The 22,496-nt window shown below is 36.1% G+C and overlaps 1 protein-coding gene across 1 annotated transcript; it reads right to left on the reverse strand.

Moving 5' to 3' along the window:
- Positions 1–549: 549 nt before the first annotated feature.
- On the reverse strand, positions 550–18,814 carry LOC129882630 (probable xyloglucan glycosyltransferase 6). The gene is made up of 5 exons (XM_055957009.1): positions 17,854–18,814; positions 16,830–17,138; positions 15,560–15,850; positions 15,369–15,482; positions 550–1,617 (listed from the first exon to the last, which is right to left on the reverse strand). Exons 1-5 carry the CDS (start codon positions 18,559–18,561, stop codon positions 973–975), a joined length of 2,067 nt encoding a protein of 688 aa, XP_055812984.1. The 5' UTR covers positions 18,562–18,814; the 3' UTR covers positions 550–972.
- Between the last annotated feature and the right edge of the window lie 3,682 nt (positions 18,815–22,496).

Below are 22,496 nucleotides of genomic sequence, written 5' to 3' on the forward strand. Positions count from 1 at the left end.
ACAATACTTAAAAAGTTTAACACAGTAGACTAATGATACATGTATCAGGTTTGTGAGCGTAATAATTCTGCATAGAATTGTAACATAGACATGTATCATATTTGGTATGTATCAGCATACGTCAGATGTATCTCTCCTCTCCCTCTTGAGTTGTTGATGGGTATGATAATTAGGATCCAAACTATAGCTATTTACGAAAATCCTCTTTTTCTAATCCATATTAAATATCTCGGTTAGTTCGTTGAACCAATTAGAAGTGATACTTTTAGTGGATGCTCTGGGAGTTTTGATTTTATTTTTTTCTTAAACAAAATAGGTAAAAGTTTAAACACTGAATATCTTGACTATGGCTTTTGTTTCAGTTGAAACAAATCTTCTATAAGTGCATCCATTTGCAGCTGGAAGTAACTGATTTATATTTAGGGGCTACTTTTTCTCAGGATAATAACTCGTGCTATCACCAAATACATGTTGGCTTTCCGCGAGTTGCTCTTAGTGACGAAATAAAGATCCTTTAATGACCCAATTTCATATGAGAATAGACCAATATGAACCAAGCTAACGATCATCAAAATGAACGGTGTAACTGGTGCCTTCTTCCAACTATATATAATTGTACAAAACTTGTCAATGGCAAAAATAAAGAATCACAAACTTGAACAAACAAAAATAGACTACTCGATGGTTACACTACTATTACATGCAAACATATAATAAATTACATCAAACTACGTGGTAGGCAAATGACAAATCCTAGCAGTATTGATTTTAATCTCCATCTTGGCATCAATTGAATAAGATATGACCGCCAAATAGTGGTATTTTGAAGCTTCCGCTAAAATCGCTTAAGTTGACCACATAAATGTACGAATTGGGAGCCAGGTACCACAATCACATGTACAAACAGTACAGTCTGCCCTTCCGAAAGGATTTACCACAACTGAATTCGTGGCCAAATATCTTGTAAAAATCTTATGATATACTCACCTGTTCGCCAATCAAATCAAGACCAACAACAAGGAAAGTAAACCCTTGAAACAATAGGAAATAGAAGTGAATCCCTTGAGCAGATAACAAACTTCTGACAGAGGCTGTTAATAATATAAATGCAAGGGCAAGCTCTTTCCTGTATAAACGGTTTCTCTTCCTCTTTCCCATTTTCTTGGTCATCTCTAATTTACTAAGCTCAGCAAGGCCTGATTCTGATGATGACCTTGATACAGTACTCTTCTCCAACAAAGGTTCAGATTCATTTTCCACCATTCCAACTAAATCAGCTTCTGATGAACGTCCGGACTTCTTCGTAACAATCCACTCGTAAGAACTTCCTAACTGGAAAAGCCCTGATATCATGGCATTGAATTTGGTCACAGACATTGTGTTTTCAAATAAAAGATAGGGTACAATAAAAGGGAATGACTGTGGAGCTGGAAGAATATTGAGGACAGACATGAGTCCAGGCACATAGCAGACGACCCAAGCTGGTAACTGGGCTTCTGGGAGGAACATGGTGAGTGGGAGAATGATACAAAAGAGAGTAAATGAATAAAATGGTAGGATGAGCTTCCGCAAGAGAAAAAAAAGAAATATTAGGTTGGCTTTCTTGAGCCAACTAACCTGAAATGAGAAGCATATACAATAATCAGTTGAAAAGATATAATGATCTTCAAACTAGTAAAAAAAAGATGGTGTATCCATAAAGCATTGAAGGATTCACGCATAACATTCAAATTGAGATGACATGGTAAGGAAATGATTACTTGATGAGAAGGAAAGCCTCATAATTTATGTGTGATGAGACAATAAGGAGGAGGTAATTACAATTACTTCCCTTACGTATAACGACAACACATACAATAACCTCTCTTTGAATAGAGTAACATCAAAGACCATCATTTCTCAAATTTTCCCTAAAAATACGAGTCCTCCAAAAGCGGGAAACTATGGGTACGAAAATATATGGAAGACGAGGATGATCAGAAGAGTGTAAATTTGAGGAAATAAAAGAAAAGTATGTGGTCCTACAACTCAAGTGGTATATTCGCCCAATGCGAAGATGTCACAGGGAATACACCCCTGAAGTCCTTCCTCTCCTCTTTGCTATTGACCTTCAAAGCAAGCACATAGAGGAAAAAAAATGTTTCAGAACGAAAAGTTTTTGAAGAACTTGCCCTACCAAAGTACAAAAACAGGAAGCCAACACTTGAAAATGATAGGGCCTATTCATTTGCAAGAGCAGCTACTGTTTCCTACTTAAGTTCTATCATTTTCAGCAACTACTCAGAGTTATTTCCAAAATTTCCAACTATCTGCAACATTTAACTAAAAAAATTCATATTTACACAGCAAGTGGACTTGATGTGGAAGAAGCGGATTACCGAAAAAGAAAAAGAAGGCAAGATTTCACGAAGTTCTATTTCTTTGTCTTCCAAACTAGGGTTTTGCATGCTTGAGACATGCTAATCCCCCCATTCCCCAAACAATTCTGCAACATTGTTAATCTTCCAACTCTGGAAGCTTCTTCTAAGCTTTATTTCCTATTTTCCATCTCTTAAGCGCTACTGACCAGTGATATGCTTTCCTGCACTGTCACAAAATGTTGTATAAGTCAGGATGGCCATCAATCCTGCCACAATTTATCTCCCTTGCTTTCAATTTTACTAATTTCTTGAATTCATCCCATAGCATTCTGATGTTCTTCCATGAGATAACACCCTGAGAAGAAGTTACTTGCTGTCTGCACCATGGGCTGTACAAACAATACTCAGCTGCGAATACCTTTTTCCAAATATCCTCTTGCTCCTTAGGAAATCTCCAAGCCATTTGCACAACAAGTTTCTATTATGTAATTTAGATTCTTAATCTCAAACCCCTTCATCTTTTGCAGCAATCACTTTGGACAATCTCACAAGATCAAATTTGCTATTCTTAACACTTCCTTCCCATATGAAACCTCTATCTAGTGCAATAGTTTCTGGCATAGGAAATAGTGACATTAGACATGTCGGAATATCCTCTAAAGAATTGTTGATTAGGGTTACTCTTCCTTCTAAATATAGGTATTGTTTAAAGAGGGTCCTTTCGAACAAATCAAGACAAAGAAAAGAGGTCTTCTTTATTTTTCTTGATATTCTTGGCTCTTCTGAGCCCTTCCTTTAGTTTAGATAAAGAGAGAGAATATTGATGATAAAAGTTGTACATATCTATTAGAAAGAAGAAAAGAGAGAAAGAAAGATTCTTTACTTTATCTTATGTGCTATCTAATGTAGTGATTATCTTATTCAATTGGGAGAGATAACTGAATGGACTAACGTGGTGAATTGCTTATCCGATGTACGAGCTAATCGTACTGAGGGTTTGAATCTTCCAAAGAGCTAGTGTACTTTTAAATTTCTGCTGTGCCTTGCCATATCAGCTTCTTCAGGTCTTTAGCTCCTAAGAGACCCAAAGATACACCAGCTGGGAGTTATCCCACATGACATTCTAGTATGCCTGCTAGCTGCTACACGCTTGTTTGATCATTCAGTGGAAATAAATAACTTTTAGTATATTATTTATGAAGTGAAGAAACAGCTTCAAAACCTACTTGTACAATTCTGGGGAGTCAGTTCTCTCTGCTTAACACCACAGGATACTAGGATGTTCACAAACCTTTTTTACACACACGATTTAAGTGGTTCCCCTTACTTGAGAGACAGAGAACCATCCTTTATCCACAATTTCTCCAATCATCCTACTTAGGCTCACCATTACCATGAAATAAAGGAATGGAGAAAGGAGTTTCTGTCTCCTCTCAAATCTAATATACATAATATACCAAGTTCTTTTAGTATTACCTCATTTCTAAACAAACACTAATTGCAATCAAGGCACCTATGATTTGTCTACTGTGTACAGATGCATTTCAGATTGAGAAATCAATCTTCAATGACTCTTTGATCTTTCATTTGACACCTTGGATATAATTTTGCAAATACTGCTCAATAAACTGATAGGTCTACAATCCTCAATCTTTTCTTTTTGGATCAGTATATGAAGATAATATTTTTTATAGGTAAACTATTATTGATTTAAAAAAACAGCATAACGAGAATGTCGTTACCGATATCAAAAAAGTGTGGTGAACTAATAAAGTAAATCATGGTATCTGGCTCTAACAAATATGTCGACCCCATCAATGCTCTTGATCTCCAAGTCCACTTTCTATTAACTGGGAAGTCTTCAAAGCCATTCTTTTACCTCTTCATTCAAAGTAGGCAAACATTGCAGTCCAATTTCCCCTATTCTCTTAAGGAAGTCTTAAAGGTAAGTTCTACAGATTAGACCGTCCTTGTCATACAAGGTGAGTGTTGGCCAGTCAAGAACTCACATATTCCAAATATGCATGTTGTGGAGATGAGGATGTTGAGATGGATGTGTGGGCATATTAGGAGCGACAAGATTAGAAATCAGATTATCCGTGAGAAGGTGGGAGTGACCTCTGTGGCCGACAAGGTGAGGGAAGTGAGACTCAGATGGTTTGGACATGTGAAGAGGAGGTGTGAGAGGCTGGTTGTAGGGATTCGCGGAGGGATAGAGGTAAGCCGAAAAAGTATTGGGGAAAGGTGATTAGACAAGACATGACGCAACTTCATATTACCGAGGATATGACTCTAGATAGGGAGTGGAAGTCGCATGTTAAGGTAGAAGGTTAGTATGGGTAGAGTGTACTCATGATTTGCGAAGGTTTAGGGTTGTTAGTGCCTATTGTAGTACAAGTCGTCCCCTTGTAGTTTTTGACATATGTTGTGTATTGTGTTTCGATTATCACACTATTTTGTTGTTGTTATTGTATCTTTCTAGTTGTTACAATGCTCTGCTTTCTTCATTGCTTTCTTCTTTTACTTGGGTTTGATGCACTTGAACCGAGGGTCTTTCGAAAACAGTTTTTCTACCCTCACGAGGTATTGATAAGGTTTGCGTACACTCTACTCTCCCCAGACCCCACTTAATGGAATTTCACTGTGTATGTTATTGTTGTTAGTAGTGTCCTCCTCTAGCTAAGTCGGCAAGAAAAAACTTCGAGTATAACCATGGATTCTTTTCTATGACTTCAAGTACGTTTCTTTGCATGCCATTTCCTGAAAAAGTCCTTTTTGTCTCTTTTTCTAGTCATAAAACAACTTAATTTATATCTCCATTGTTAAGAATTTGGTTTATTAATATGGAAAAGGATTAAAGTCTTAATAATTTTGTAATTAGAAATATTATTCATTTATTCATTCATTTATTTATTCATTTATTTATTTGATAAGGTAGAGGTTTAGAAATATGAATTACTTCTCTTCCTTTTTAGAATTACTTTGAAACATTATTTGAGCCCCAACATGCTTGAGGGAAGAATCAAGCAATTCATTCTCAAATCTGTTTTTTCTTTACATAGTATCAGAGCCTCTAAGATCTTGGTAAAGACTCAAATGACTTCTGCTACTAGTGAGGGGTGTCGGCCAATGTGTCACCCACCTGACCAATGATTTTCCTCTTTTTTTCCTTCCTTCCGGTGTGTGGCACAATTCCACTCTCTGATCAAGCATCACTCAACTCTCCGGCTATTGTTATGGTGACACTATGCAGGGACTTCTACTTTCTACGTGATCAGCACGTTCCTCTGATTTTGAATTTCCTTTAGAGCCAAAGGGTTTGAGTTCCTTTCCTCAAAAATTCTCTCTCTAACCTCTTCTAATACTTCTTCCCTCTAATTCTTTTTCAGCTAAAATTCTGTCCGAAAATTCCTTTACTTCATTTTAATTGGGGAAAAAAAGGACTATGTCCATCCAAACGAAAAACAATCTTCATTTTCTTCTTAATCTCATGCAAAAGCAAAAACAATCTTTTCTTCTTATTCCGTAAAAGAATGATGATTCAAACCAGACCAATGGAACTGGAATCCCACCTTAATTGAATGTAAGGGAACGAACATTTCATTCTGTCACCCATGAAATTGATCTGTGACAATCAAGTTGCAATACACATTGTTACAAATCCAGGGTTCAAAGAAAGAACAGAGCATATAGCTAAAATTCTGTCCAAAAATTCCTTTACTTACTCTATTTCAGTTGGGGAAAAAAAGGACTCTTTCCATCCAAACAAAAAACAATCTTCTTCTTCTTCTTCTTAATCTCACGCAAAAGCAAAAACAATTTTTTCTTCTTATTCCGTAAAAGAATGATGATTCAGACCAGATCAATGGAACTGGAATCCCACCTTAATTGGATGTAAGGGAACGAACACTTCATTCTGTCACCCATGAAATTGATCTGTGACAATCAAGTTGCAATAGACATTGTTTCAAATCCAGGGTTCCAAGAAAGAACAGAGCATATAGAAGTATATCGCCATTTGATTCGACAAAAGATTAAATAGAGGTGCATTGTGACAGGTCTCATCAACTCAAATGATCAATTAGCGAATATTCTTAAAAAATCACTTCGTGGATCCAGAACTGAGTATATTTGTGACAAGTTAAGAGCATACAATATGTATGCCCAATTTGAGGGGGAGAGTTAAGAAATAAGAATCAGGAAATTATTAATTTGGCAAGGCTCATTCCTTGTAAATATGAAAAAGGTTTAAAGTCCTTAAAATTGTGTATATTACAATTAGAAATAGGAATTACTTTTCTTTCCAAGTCGAAATTATTTTCCTTTCCTTTTTAGGATTACTTGTAACCGTTATTTAAATCCCAACATGCTTGAGGGAATAATCAAGCAATCGGTTCTCAAATCTCTTCTTTCTTTACATTTATGACACCTCTTGTGCTTCATTTATTTCATTCAACTCTTCAAACATAAAGAATTTTAACCAAGCTCCTCTTGTGATTGTTCCCTCTAATCAACAGTTGATCAAGGAATTGATTGTCGGAGGTCATCTTTTTTCTTCTATATTATGTTATAACCCAAGGTCATTGATTGTAAACCCCTTGTACCTGGCAATTCATTCCATCAACCTAGCCTTTCTTTCTTTTGTTAAGATTGCATACCATACAAAGTATGAATTGACACCTAGCACGGAGAATCCCTAGCTTGAGATTCTTAAACATTGACCTACTTATGTTCTATGGTACATTTCCTTTCTCCATAACATTATTAGACACCGAGGAAAACTTGCTATGGTCACTTCTTCAAGGAAGGAATCCTGACATTGTCTAGATTCACCTATTGCTTTTCTTCTATGTACATGTTATGTTTTTTATCAAACAATGTACAAGTATTTGAGCAAACTTTTGATTTGATAACTTATACATTAAGAAATGTTTCTAAACATAAGTTACCCTATCTACCACATAATATTGATAAATATTATTTGTCGAATTTCTGTAGTTTAAATTGCTCAAGTCAATAGTACTTGTATTTTTATTATTTCTAACTTAATTATTTTCTCTGATATTTTTATCATGTTGAATCTTGAGTTTGTGGCACTTGATATAAGCGGGGAAAAGATACCTATGATGGGTTCTAGATGCAGAAATTCGCTTAGATGCTAAAGGTCTTAGGGTCACTATTGCTTAGGGTCATAAAGCATAGAGTAAAGACAAAGCAAATGCTATGATTTTCCTTCGTCAACATCTGAATGAAGGATTGAAGGTTGAATATTTGACCATGAAAGATCCAATTGAATTGTGGACTGGTTTGAAGAAAAAATATAACCACCTTAAGGCAACAACACTGCCAAGGACTTGGTATGAGTGAATACACTTTTAAGAGTTTAAGTCCGCATAAGAGTATAACTCTATTGTATATAGAATAACTTCCCAATTAAAATTATGTGCACACATTGAAAAACTAGAAAATTCTTCAATCTCATCATTCATAGCTTCCCCAAATAGTTTTAATTGGGTAGTAATTTTATGTATAACAAAGTTATACTCACATGCGGGTTTAAAATCATAGAAATGTATCCACTCATACTGAGCTCTTGGCAATAACATTGTCTTAAGGTGATCATACCTTTCCTTCAGATCAATCCACAATTCAAGTGGATCTTTCACTGTCAAATATTCAGCGTTCAATCCTTAATCTTTATGATGACGAAGGAAAATCATAGCCTTCACATTGTCCTGAATCGGTGCTTCATTATCCTGAATAATAGTGACATCAAGACCTTTAGCATCTACGTGAATTTCAACATCGACAACTCATTATGTAACTTTTCCCAAAGATATCAAGTGTCACAAACTCAAGTTTCGATAGAATGAAAATTGTCAGAGAAAATTATTAAGTTAGAAACAATAAAAGTACAAGTACTATTAACTTAAACAGTTTTCACTTCAGAAATTCAACGAAAATATTTATCAACATTATGTGGTAGACAAAGTAACTTAGGTTTAGAAACATTTTTAATGTGTAAGTTATCAAATCAAAAGTTTGCTAGAATACTCATACAAATATAAAATACATTGCTTGGAAAAACATAACATGTAAGTAGAAGAAAAGTAGTAGGTGAACCTAGACAATATCAGGATTCCTACCCTGAAGAAGTGACCATTGCATATTATCCTTTGTGCAGTACTGCTAAAAGCAATAAGCATAAAAAATGTTTTAAGGTCACTCCCAGTAGCAATCATATATAGGATCCAATATAAGGCTATGAGTTCACCCTTCAATACTAAAGCTATGAGAAGTAGTTATAAGGGTGAGACTGTCCTTTTCAAAATAGAACTACAACAATCTCATCTGTCAGTTCCTAGGACAATTACTTGGAGTCAAGTTTTTGTACCCCAGAACTTCTTGCAGCAAGATGCAACTCCAGCCGAAAAACCCGAAAATACTACAGTTTCCCAATCCAGCAATTCTCTGGTGGAGTTGTTTCTATCTCTTTCCAAAGATCTTTTAGCCAAAGGGTTTCTACATTCTTGTCTGTTCAAACAGAAATCCAAACTGCAAGACACTCTGTCTCTTCATTTCCTACTAGAGTTGAGGCAGTTAACGTTGAATCTAGGATCCCGCAAGCCAAATACCCAGTGGAAACACCTCCCGCAAACAAGATCAACGACGATCCACCTCAATCCCCCACTTACTCGTCATTAGGTGGAGAGCTAAACTGTCTTGGCACAAGATTTTCAAATTGATAAAGAAAAACTTAGACCAGAGTTTTATTCTCAAAGAACTATTTTATAAAGAACATGGTTTTGTAATAATTTTCAAAATGATGAAAGGAAAAACCTTTAAGAGATTTATTATGAGTTTTTAAACTCTATCCAAAAACAAATTAATTTCTTGGATTGGTTTGAGGCTTATCTTGAATATCATGAATTAGATTTTCCTTTTTCAAAATCAATCAATGTTTCAAAGTTATGGAAAACTCTCAATGAAGGTGATATCACTTCTGAACTTCCCCCATCAGAAGGTTCTACAATGTCTTTCGCTTAGATTGTACTGTAGCTACACTGTAGCACTTTTACTGTATCAAATTTTTGGCTATAAATAGCCTCCCTCTCCATTTTGTACGACACATTACTTTTTTCTCCAAGAAGTTCTCTCTCACACAAAAGAATACGTGGTTGGAGTTTGCTCCCTCTTTGTACTCGTTAAAGTTTATTTGATTATAATATCAAATTTCAATTTTTAACAGTCCTTTTCTTTACTTTACTAATCTTTCTTATTGTTGTTTTTATTACTTATGGTTGGCACCACCACCTACCTTTAATTAATTAATTGTATTATCTAACACATGGTCGTCCTGCCACCTAATTTATTGCATTTGCATTTACAGTTACACACTTGCATTACTTATATTTACATTTAATTATCGTACTTTTGCTTCTTATGCTTCTTCCCCATATTTCACCCCTATTATTTTAGGGGGGTCCCTTCCAGGTACTTGGTATCAGAGCCAAGGGGAAGAAAAGATTATTATTCATGTTTTTAACTTTCTATTATATGGTACTATCAGATCTGTAATTTAAACATGGTAAAACTTGAATCAACTTATACAAACTGGTGAGATCTATTCTATGATAGGAAGATCTGAATACGGATAGTACTGGGATCTTTTCAGATCAACACTGTAGGCAGTATTCCTAAGCAACAATGGCTAGATTGCCAAAGAAGACTTAGTGGATTTACAAATGGTTATCATAACCTTTGGATCATCTAATTAAAGAACTTCTTAATATAAAACAGCCTTTGCATATAAAATTGAAACAAGATCCCATTAATTTAACATTAGATCTGGCTCTTCTGTATAATATTGAGTTAAGAACTTGAATATTTTTCTTTATGGAACCCCTGATCTCTTGATCCAAGGACGGGAAGCATTAAAGTCATTATTGTTGTTTTTCTAACTAATTTTCTTGCAGATCTCATTATGTATTTCTTCCGTCCGTTTTCCTCCTCCTCTAAAGCTTCTTCTTCTTCTTCTGCTACATCATCCACCATTTCCCACAATTCTAAGCTCAAAGAAGAGATTAGCTTCTCATATTTGCAGCAATCAATTGATGACTAAAAAATCCCAAAACATCCCCACTATACCATATATAAATCTTCTAGATGGCATTTAAGAAGTTATTACCATATTTCTACTATTGAACAAACTATCTTTCTTGAGTAAGATCATGAAGATATCAAGCTTTTGAATCCAAAGTCTATAGAAAATATAGGCGAAAAATATAACTATCTTCATTTCAGGCTTGTCCAAATTGCAGCTAAACCTTTCTCTAGAGAAGGCCTAGATACTTCACTTCTTCTCTGTCTAAGAGACTCAAGGTTCTTAGACTTCAATGATTCCCTCCTAAGAATGGTAGAAACTAGCCTTTGTAGCGGTCCAATTTACTTTGACTATTTTCCAAATTTTATTGTATCACTCAAAGATATGAATATTTTGAATTCTTTAACACTCAATGTTCTTGGAGGTATATTGGTGTTTTGGAGGAGAAGATTTTGATTTTCTAAACTTGGAATATGGCTTGGATGTGGAAGCTTCTCTTATAGGAGCTGAACTCCTAAGGGTTTTCTTCCTACAAGGTGGTAGGCCAAATTGTTTACAGAAACTTCCTAAATCTCGACAGGTTTGTCCCATGTCCTTAGCTAATTGCCTTAAAATCTTGTCCTGACAACAAATCTTAAGAGCAACATGTTGGATCAGGCTTGTGAGCTGACCATAAATAATCTGCTCGTAGGGAAAAATCTTGCCAATGTGTTGGAAGAATTATAAGCATATATGAAAAATATATAAACAAAGAAATGGAAAAAAAATTACAATAAAAAGTGAAATATCAATTGTTTAGTGTTGCCTCTTCAGAAGAGGCTCATTGGGAAAAAAAAAAAGAATGTCGTAGAATCTTGATAACGACACTGAAGCGCACATTATGCAAGGCGAAGAGCTCAATGCATTTTGAGACTCCCTTAAGGGCTTAAACGCGACTTTGACAACACTGTCTTTGTGTCTAATATTTTATGGAGAACGAATGAAAATATACCAAAGAACATTTATAGGTCAACATTTCAGAATCTCAAGCTACTAGACTTGTAGTCTATATGCAAACGAGATATTAGAGATAAGTAGAAGATCACATACCTTGCGGATGGAACAACTAGACTTTAACTTGAAGAAAATCATAGTCGTTTTGATAACGTGTTAAGAAATCAAGCTCACAATAACAATATTATATGAAAAAGAGACAGAAAATCAGAGAACTTTCTTCTTTTTTTCAAGTGTACAATACATCATATCTTATGCCCCTTTTTATACTATTACATAGATTGTGGTTACAATGTTGCCTTAAACATGGCATTAACCATTGAGATCATAGAGGAAGAGTTACCAAAATAATGGTGGAAATTACATCTTAAGGAGTTGTGGACATCCACAAATAATATAAAATTTACAACAATAAGTATTTTTTTCAACTATTAATAAATTTCCCTGATTTCCTATTCTTGTAATGAGAAATCTCTCTCTCTTGCTACATTGTTCATCGTCATAGATTTCTTTATCTCATTTATCATTAACTTTTTTTCTCATAAAACAAAAATGTTTTGAAGACAGCAGAGGGTAGCTAGAGTGAGAAGCACCCTCCACCTCCTACCTCCTATTTTGAAGGAAGCAAAGCAAAGTAAGGGCAAGTGTGGTTCTTTTGAGGACAATGGTTGAGAAATAGGATAGATGTAAGTATCATGTTTATGAAGAAGGAAAAAGGATTTTGGAAAGGAAATAATTGTTAATGTGAAGTTCCTAAATACAAGTGGTATACAAAAGTAAAGAATCTAACAAAAAATATGATCTTCTAGGAACGGCACCTGATTACCTATGCAAACAGAAACCTCATGGGTGCACTAAAACTTTACTAGGAACAGACGACAAGCTCTCATCTTTATAAAAGTACTTTGCACCTTTCCATGATAAACAAAAGATAAGTTATATGGTGGAATATAATCCCAGCCTGCATCTGTGGGACAATCTGGAGAGAGAGAGTAATTGCAGATGTTTTGAAGCTGAATCCAATTTCATTCAGAAGAAAAAGTTTAACTACAACCTTTTGTTTACTTCTTGTGTAAAACGGAGCTTGTAAATGAGGCAGAACCAGTTAGCACTCATGGTGTCCCTTCATTTTAGAAAACGAATACCCTTTTGTGTTTTGTTTTTTGCTATACAGTAATGTTCTGTCCAGCACCAGCTTAGCAATGGTTCTTAGTTTATAAAGTCTTACATTTTACAAAAAAGTACTTTCCACCTATTCAAAACTTCCTATTCCTTTCTTTCTAAATTATCACATAAGAGCCAGGGGAGCTACATAATATATCTTCTTTTCTTTCATCTGAAAGTCCAGATACATCACCCTTTAACAGCTGTCTCCAGAAAGATTTCAGGTGTATTTCATATTATTTGGTTATAGACTTGGGGATTAAGAGGGACAGGCGGAAGAAAACCTTATATGACCGACCTAGGATCAAGTGGGGTGGCTTGACCCCAGCCCTTTCTCGTGTGATGGGGGAGAAGTTGATTGGTATGGGGGTTTGGAGTAGTAGCGGGGATGTAAGCAACATGTGGGATAAAACAGCTAATTGCATTAAGGAAGCAGCTACAGAGGTGCTAGGGATATCGAGGGATAATTTTAGTGGTCATCAAGGAGATTGGTAGTGGAATGGAGAAGTCCAAGGCAAAGTAGAAGCAAAGAAGGTTGCATATACAAAGTTAGTGGAGTGAGCGGACGAGGAAGAAAAACGGACGCTTAAGTAAGTATATGAGACGATGAAGACAGAAGCTATAAGGTAGCGGTCACGGCTGCTAAGACGGCAGCTTTTGAACACTTGTATGTCGAGCTAGGGGACAAAGGTGGGGATAAGAAATTGTATAGGCTCGCAAAAACGAGAAAAAGGTTCGTGATTTGGATCAATGAAGGGCATCAAGGATGAGGAAGGCAAGGTGTTGGTGAAAGAGACCTCTATTAAGCAAAGATGGCAAACTTACTTCCACATACTCTTAAACGAAGAAGGGATCAGAGACATTGTGTTGGGTGATTTGACGCATTCTGGTAGACTCTGGGACTTCGGGTATTGTAGGTGTGTTAGGGTTGAGGAGGTTAGATGCGCTATTAGCATTATGAGAAGGGGAAAAGTGACCGGACCCAATGAGATTCTAGTGAAATTTTGAAAGAGCACAGACAAGGCAGGTGTGGAGTGGTTGACTAGGTTGTTTCATGCTATTCTTAAGACGGCAAGAATGCCCGACGAATGGAGGTGGAGTACAATAGTTTCATTGTACAAAAACAAGGGTGATATCCAAAACTGTAATAATTACAGGGGTATTAAATTGCTAAGCCAAACTACGAAGGTTTGGAAAAGAGTGGCGAAGATGAGGGTGAGGAAAGAGGTGTCCATTTCTGAGAATCAATTTGGATTCATGCTAGGACGTTCGACTACTGAAGTCATCCACCTTATGCGGAGATTGATGGAGAAATATAGGGAAAGAAAGAGGGACCTTCATATAGTTTTCATTGACCTTGAAAAGGCTTATGACAAAATCCCGAAGGATGTTCTCTGGAGGTGTTTGGAGGCTAAAGGTATCCCGATGGTGTATATTAGGGTGATAAAGAACATGTATGATGGAGCTAAGACTCGGATTAGAACAGTGGGAGGAGACCCGAAGCACTTACCAGTTGAAATGGGGCTACATCAGGGAACAGTTCTTAGTCCTTTCCTATTCGCCTTGGTGATGAATGAGTTGACGCGGTATATTCAGGAGAAGGTTCCTTGGTGTATGTTATTTGCAAACAACATAGTATTGGTTGATGAGACACAAGACAAAGTTAATGCTAGGTTGGAGGCAGACTCTAGAGTCCAAAGGGTTCAGGTTGAGCAGGACCAAAATAGAGTAATTGGAGTGCAAATTTGGTGTTGTAGTAGATGAAGTGGAAGTGGAAGTAAGGCTTTCCACACAACCTTTTCCCAAGAAAGAAGGTTTTAAGTATCTTGAGTCCATACTCCAAGGTAGTGGGGACGAGACCTTCCATTGATCTAGGGAGCCTGGTGTAGTTGACAGTGATGTCACACATCACAATGGGGCAGCATGGAAGAAATATTGGGGAGAAGTGACTAGACATGATTTGGCGCAGCTCCATATTACCGAGGACATGACCCTAGATAGGAAGGAGTGGAGGACGCATATCAAGATAGAAGGTTAGCAGTGGTGAAGGTTAGCGTAGGATTAGCGTATTATGTTGTGTATCATATTTCTATTATCACACTATTTTTTGTTATTATTGTTTCTTTCTTGTAGACTTTAGAGTTGTCTTTCTTATTAATTGTTATGCTTTCTTCATTGTTTCTTCTTCTTCCTTTACTAGGGTTTGAGGCACTTGAGCTGAGGGTCTTTCGAGGTAGTGGTAAGGTCTGTGTACACTCTACGCTCCCCAGACCCTACTTAATGGGATTTCACTAGGTATGTTGTTGTTGTTGTTCATATTATTTATACATACAATAATACTTCCAATATGTAAACAATTGGGAATCAATGACCTATAAAAATTCAATAAATTGTTCGCCATAAGAGGTTATCAAAGTCTAGTATACTCTCCAATATCCAAAAAAGCACAAAGATTTAAGGACAAGGCTGGCCATAACTCCCTGGTGTTTATCCAGAAATTACTGATCTTCAAGAATCTGTTACCTCCCTCCATTTCCAAAGGAGAGGCTTCACTCATAGTGAATCAGAATAAAGTATTCAAGAAAAAGAGTTGTGACCCTGAGTTTGCAAATCTCATTTATTTATCCTTTTAATGTACTGACCATATTAGACTCTGAGTAACTTGCTGACTAAACTTCAAGTAAGTCACAGATATTGTGACCACAATGTGCAAGAGTATGTTCTTACAATAAATACCCCATACGAACCTTGGAACGCAATATGTCGAAAAAACAAAGGCGAAAAAGTTGCATTGGACCAGAATGCCACCGGTGTTGCTGCTTCTTATATGCCTCATAAGATTCTGGTAGTTCACAGAGGCACTACAAAAGGAGAACAATTTTTTTTAAAACCTGTTATTGTACAAAGAAACTAATTGGCAATCTAGAACCTTACAAACCTTAACGTCGTTCACATAGATAAACTTCCATCCACAAAGGTGAGCACGGACAGCAATATCCATATCCTCAACTGTTGTTCGCTCTAACCAGCCTCCACATTCTTCAAGGGCTTTGATTCTCCATACTCCAGCAGTGCCATTGAAGCCAAAAAAGTTAATGAACCATCCATTGACTTGTTGCTCTACTTCAAAATGAAACGCAAGATTTATGTTCTGCAATCGCGTAAGCAAATTCTCGTCCTTGTTCACAAAAGTCCACCTTGTTTGGACAAGAGCGATGTCGTCATGTCCCTTAAAGAATGCAACAAGAAAAAAGTCAAAGATGTGATTAGAACAATAACCAAAGTGGTCCATGACGGTCAATTAATGCAGAATACTGCAATTAAGAGGTGGGAAGCTCATTATAACACTAGCACCCAAGAGGTAGAAAATAATTTTTGCACAAGCCTGATTTTCCGCCCAGCATAAAGATAACATGAAATCTTGAATACACTCAATAAATGACAAGAGTCTGCAAATTATTCGTCGTAATCCAGAAAGAAAATAATTTGATGACGACAATCAAGCCTGCTCATATTGTGCCAATTTTATATCTACAAGGACGAAGAATCTAGCCAGCATGAAAATACATCATGCACATAAGATGAAGGAAATAACACTTCAGCACCAATTGTTCTTAGTAAATAGAAAAGAGAAAAGGAAATGAATCAGAAAACCCCTCAAATAGGTAGATCCTAAAAACCCCTCAAAAATAAGGTAGATCCTAAAGGGAAAATTAAGAAGGGATACTTTGATAACCCTCAAGAGAACTTTTGTACAAAAACAGACTAGAAATTTTTGCAAATAAAAATTGGAACGAACTCCTTCCCTGCCTATCATATGATGCTTTTACATAACTCCCTCTTTAAAATTTCCGGGAAAAAAAATCTAGAGTTCCCCTGTTAGTGACATACCCCATTTTTCATTAAGAAATAACATGGGCAAACTCCAATTGTAACACCAGCAAATAGAGACAAAAAGGGCAGCCCGGTGCACTTAAGCTCCCGCTATGCGCAGGGTCCGGGGAAGGGCCCGACCACAAGGGTCTGTTGTACGCAGCCTTACCTTGCATTTCTGCCAGAGGCTGTTTCCAAGGCTTGAACCCGTGACCTCCTGATCACATGGCAGCAACTTTACCAGTTACTCCAAGGCAATTGAAAAAAGATTTCAATTCAGAGAACATTCTAGTGCCTACATGAGTCACCCAGATATATCTCGGAAAAGCAATCACCTTGAAGTAGGGAACAGTGTTCTTCAGAAAATCTGGTGTTGGCTGGAAATCTGCATCAAAGATTGCTACAAATTCATAATTTTTTACATAGTCACAACTCATTGCAGATTTGAGATTTCCTGCCTTATAGCCTGTGCGTATAAGACGATGACGATATACAATGTGCACACCCCTTTGTTGCCACTTTTGTACTTCAGCCTTGATAAGTCCTTGAACACCCAAATCATCCGAGTCATCTAAAATTTGTACGAGCATTCTGTCCTTAGGCCAATCCTGGATGCATACTGCTGCAATCGATTGTTGGTATACCTGAGCAATACCACAATGAAGGAATTCATACTTAGTCAAAGAGTAACTCATCAAAAACACCAACTTACTCAGTTAGGGAAATAGGTGGATCATCATAAAGATACACCTAAATTAGGATCACCAATGAAAGCATTACAAAAGTTCAACAGATAATAGGTGCATAGTTTCTGTCAAGAACACAATGAAGTGACAATTGTGGGCGCTGACCCAGGATTATTCTTTGAAATTGTTTGCCCGAGAAGATAAGTTCTTAAATCTTTCAAGTTAAGATAGAGAATACTTGGTTTAATCAACTGCTCACGCTGTATTTAAGCCTACTAAATACTGTGTAAAACGTCTTGGGCTTGGTAATATCATCATCTCAAAATAAATCCTAAGTTTCATACTTTCATGATTGTTACTAATAGTCACCAAGTAAACTATTCTACAAAAATAGGAATTCAAATGCATGAAAGATTTTACATGCGAAACATTACAAGAAACTGCAAAATTAGTAAAGACTGCACCTCATCATTCGAAACATCACTAAAACTGCAAACTTAGTGAAGACTGCATTCTCATCAATCCTATTTCTACAAGCAAGTGAAACTAGCTCGACACTTGGCTTTGTGAGGGGAAGTTCTACAGAAATGAATAAACTAACTAAGCAAGCAAATTCACTGAGCATGTCATGAGATTTTTGGCAGTGAGAACTGGAAAACATACATTGTCTTACCTCCCTCTCATTGCACATTGGTATCTGTAGCAACACCATGGGATAATCCTGTGCATTCAGATTTTCTACATCAGAAGAGTAGTCAATCTCAGCTAAAGGTTTCAAGCGTCGGAACTTGACCCAAAAGCAACCAAGTACAAGAACCACTCGATCTACCGACTGTATTAGGAACAATACAATACACATATTGGTCAAGCTCTGCAACGGCGGCGCCAAATAGTTGGCCCTAATGTCTAGCCAATTGGCATATACGTACTCCACTAAGTCCACCACCTCCGCCGACGCTGATTCCACAGTCGGAGGACTGAAATGCCATCCTCTGAAGTAAGCAACCAGCTCAAACACTAACAATATCACTGAAACAGTCAAAAACACCTTAATAACGCGATAGAGTCTAGAATCCGACCGATGAGGCGCCGAATTGGATGTAACGATTCGGCGATTGGCGGTGCGAACAATGGAAATGAAGCCATTTGTGAGGAATGCGATTGAATTAGCAATTTGCTGAAACTTGAGAAGGTAAATCCAAGAGAGCTGGCGAGCACTGCGAGTACGTTCCTTATCGCCAACGGTCGGGCTACGGATCTCAACAGTCAAAAAGCTAGAGTTTTCTGAAGAAGAAGAAGAAGGGAAGAGGTCATCACTTTCATTGGCTGTCTGCTGCTTATTCCACCATTCCTGAAACTCTTGATTAGGCGGCCGAGACATATATAAAGAGATAATATTACGTGATGGCAATGCGAGTGAAGCAGTTGTAGCCGTCGAGATTGATACTTGTCAGATCTCGAATTTGTACCGGCAATGCAACATGGAGAGAGTGTAGTGAGAGTGCCTACTGCGATCCGGAGAATGGGGGAAGTAAAGCCGGAAGGTAATGAAGCTAAATTTAGTTAGCTCGTCTAAGATTGAAGCAGACCATGTGCGGCATTATTCCAGAATCTCACGCGCATATGACATAGTATCTTTCACGCTCGCCATGTTATTATCTCTTCCTCCTTCTATAATACTCCCTTTTGCCCCAATTTAATGCGCCACAAAGTTTAAGATTATTTTTTTTGAATTTATAGTTTTAAATTAGAGTTAAATTCGTGTAGTGCACTTATGGTCTTAAATATGACAAGAAAATTATTGAAATTAAAAAAAAAATTACTAAATATAAAAAGAAATATATGAAGATATGCTAAGCATACACTTACTATTTCTAATGATGAGTGGATTAAGTCTGATTTGAGCTTACAGATAAGTGATTATGTGTGTCGTTGGATTGAGTACCACACTATATGGACATCTAGGGTCCCCTACAGATCATGACTAGATGGGCAAGATTAAGACCCTTTAGAATGTGTGTACTAATAAGAGTGAGACTTGTCATTATTGAGAGAGTGTTAAAGATGACTTGCAAGATGCAGAGATTATATAGTTGCAAGGCTAGGATGTATATGATTTTCATGATTGTACTGATTTATTTGTATTTTGATTAGTGTGTTGATAATTTATATTGATTTGTGATTGTGTGCTTAGTGCTCAATAATTTGACATGTTAGTTAAGGTCTAGTGTTGATAGAGGAATACGTTAGAGAAGGGTACATACTTATACCCATATAAATAGATATACTTATATTCACCAAGTATTGATTGGGTTACTATGTTCTTACATGTTTTGTGAGTGATTGTTGTGATGTGCTAGAAGGATGATATGCTTTTATACCTATGTACGTGTATATATAAATATATATATGTTAGTGACTAATGATGATTTCAATGATTTGTGACTATTGTTTGACAATATGAAATGCATCTGTCTATTTGCTTTATAATATTAATCATATATTTGTTATTACTCTTAGTCAGCCTATGATGCTGATGTTATTCCTGTATCTTCTTTTGAATATATATTGTTATCCAGAGACGTCTAAGCGGTCCCATATTTAGCTTGTGGTTACGTTCAGCTCTGAGGGTGAGCTATTTCTGTCTACGCTGCCGCATATCTTCTTGATTTGGTGTCTTTCTTTCAGACATTGAGACACTTTCTATTATTTATTCATTGCTACTCTTAGATATATAGTTTTAGTACAATGACATTTGAATTCTAGGAAAATGCAATAGTTTGGATTTCTGCTTTTTATTACATATTTATTTATTTTGGATACTTCATTTATGTTATTATAATTCTATAATTATGTCTAAACACTTAGAATTGAATGGCTACCCTAGTACTTTTTATATAAGGGGAGAGTATATGACATTTTCAATATTGTATGTACTAGATGTTAAGGCTTGATTTGCCCATAGGATGATTAGTGTGGGTGTTAGTTATGGTAGTTTGGATCATCATGACAAATGGATTTGTGAATATGTCTTGAAATGTTATATATTTATGTCTCACTAACCTAGAGGCCTTTTTTGAGTGTTTGACTGGCCAATTTAAAGTCATTTTGTACTTAAATTAAGCTCCAATAAATAATTGGTTTTATTTGGATGAATTTATTTTAAGCAATTTATAAGTTGAAAACAACTTATAAGTCAAAAAAAAGTTGGTCTCCACCTACTTTTTTAAAAAACTTATAAGCAGTTTTCAACTTATAAGCTGTTTAAAAATAAGTCAATTCAAACATGCTACTACTAATTGAGTCAGACTATATATTACTTTTCTTTGGTGGTGGTTATTTTTTTCATATCAGAACCAACATAATGCTTCTGTTTCTTTTCTTGTAAGTTGATAATCAACGTCATGTTGATTTTTAAGACTGTCAAATGCTATTTCTAATAGATTTTTCATTCTTGTTCAAGTGTGGTTTCTCATTTTCTGGTGACAACATTGAGCCTTGTATGATTCACAATAATCAATGAATCTACTTCTATCATTACTACTATATCTAATTTTGTCACAATGAATAATATTTTTTTTCTTGGCTTCTATTGAAATGATTTAACTCCTTATTGGAATGTAGTAAATATTCTCTAACTTCCCTTTCCCTCATTATGTGATCATTGGTAACTGCTTTGTGATACATTTTTTTAGTTAGAAGATATTTACCTTCTCTTAAGACCACTGTATTGCTTGAATTTAAAACTAAAATTTGACAATGCCTTTGTTAGCGAGTAAGTATGTCCTAACTTTATCAAAATGGAGTCAAAATATAGGTCAAATCCATCGGTGGCCCCCTAAAGTTGACATCAACTTTCACTTAGACATCTAAACCAGGAGATGTTCATTTTAGACACCTCAAGTAAGGTCCTGATATGTTCTTTTGACACTTTTTAAATAATCTGAAGTTAGAGTCAAGAGCGTGTATTACACTTTTGTCCACATGGATTAGTTGACCAATTATATTGTGCCAACACTGTCTTCTTTACACATCATATAGCTTTAAGATTTAAAGGGTCAAAAGTTGATCTTCAACTCCATTTTCTCTTCTTCATTTCAACGATCAAAATCCTAGGTAAGAATATGAAAGTTCAATTTTTCTTGATTTTCATTCAATTCTTAGTTAGTACTAACTGTTATGTTAGTTTATGTTGCTAATTTTCAGGTTTAAATGTTGAAATCAAGTATTGGAGATTGCATTTTTGTTCTCTCCGTCACCACTCTTAGTCACCACCGGTGTAGTCATCGCGATTTTCTCCGACTATTTGGTGATTACAAGGGTTGTCATGACGATTTTTTCAAGTTTAGCATTTTGGGGAGTACCCAGTAGGCCGATGTAATCTCGAATCTGGCATCTTTGTTGCCTTTGAACTGGGTCGGATCGTACGTGATTTGAGCTATAACAGCTACTGGGTAGAAAGATGAAGTTTCATTTGATCGAATATAGCATCTGATTTGAGCTGAGTGGAACTTTCCGCCATGGCTGATTCTGATACTGATGCGAAAAAGTAAACTCAAAGGGTAAAACAAGAATAGGGAGTTATGATGTATAGAAAGAGTATATTATTGCAAATGGAATTTAAAAAATCAATTACTAATTAACAATGGAAGAAAAACAAAAACTAGATCTAGGCAATGACAATGAAATTATAAAATCAAGGTCCAAAGCTATGGAAGAAAACATTTAGAAAATGGAGAAGAAGAAGAACAAGAAAAAAAAATTAAAAAAAATATTTTTTTTTAAAAAAAGGTCTTCACGCACTCAAAATGGGTGCAGCACACGCAATATGCCAAGTCAGCACAAAGTGTCAAAATGATACATCAGGACCTTACTTGAGGTGTTTAAAATGAACATTTCTTGGTTTAGGTGTCTAAGTGAAAGTTGGTGTCAACTTTAGAGGGCCACCGATAGATTTGGCCAAAAATATAAACTTAACAAAATAATATTGTTGCAACAATCATAATACTAATACGATAATGAAACAAACAACCAAAAATCCAACCCATGGTCCCAAAAGAACTAAAGGCTATGTTTTTAATCAAGCTCATCTATCATGGAAACAGTACTCATACTTCCAACCGATGAATTTATTGATTCAACAAAATCAAGCTCCTCGATCAAGGAAATAGTACTCGTACTCCCAACTGATGAATTAATTGATTCAACTGGCCTAGCGTCCAATACATGATTCATATTTAATAGGATCCCATATGGAACCATTTGATTAAGATGGTAGGAGAACAAGTCCTCCTGAATAAGTAGAGGTGATACGTG

This window comes from Solanum dulcamara, chromosome 3 (assembly GCF_947179165.1).
Source record: "Solanum dulcamara chromosome 3, daSolDulc1.2, whole genome shotgun sequence".
NCBI lineage: Eukaryota > Viridiplantae > Streptophyta > Magnoliopsida > Solanales > Solanaceae > Solanum > Solanum dulcamara.

What these genes read in the sequence shown, in the direction of transcription:
- LOC129882630 (XM_055957009.1), bottom strand. Translation starts at nt 18,561, where the DNA reads ATGTCTCGGCCGCCTAATCAAGAGTTTCAGGAATGGTGGAATAAGCAG. An exon ending in CAATGTGCAATGAGAGGGAG is followed by an intron (nt 17,139 to 17,853) that starts GTAAGACAATGT and finishes GGTATTGCTCAG; the next exon opens with GTATACCAACAATCGATTGC. An exon ending in TCGACATATTGCGTTCCAAG is followed by an intron (nt 1,618 to 15,368) that starts GTTCGTATGGGG and finishes TTCTCATTTCAG; the next exon opens with GTTAGTTGGCTCAAGAAAGC.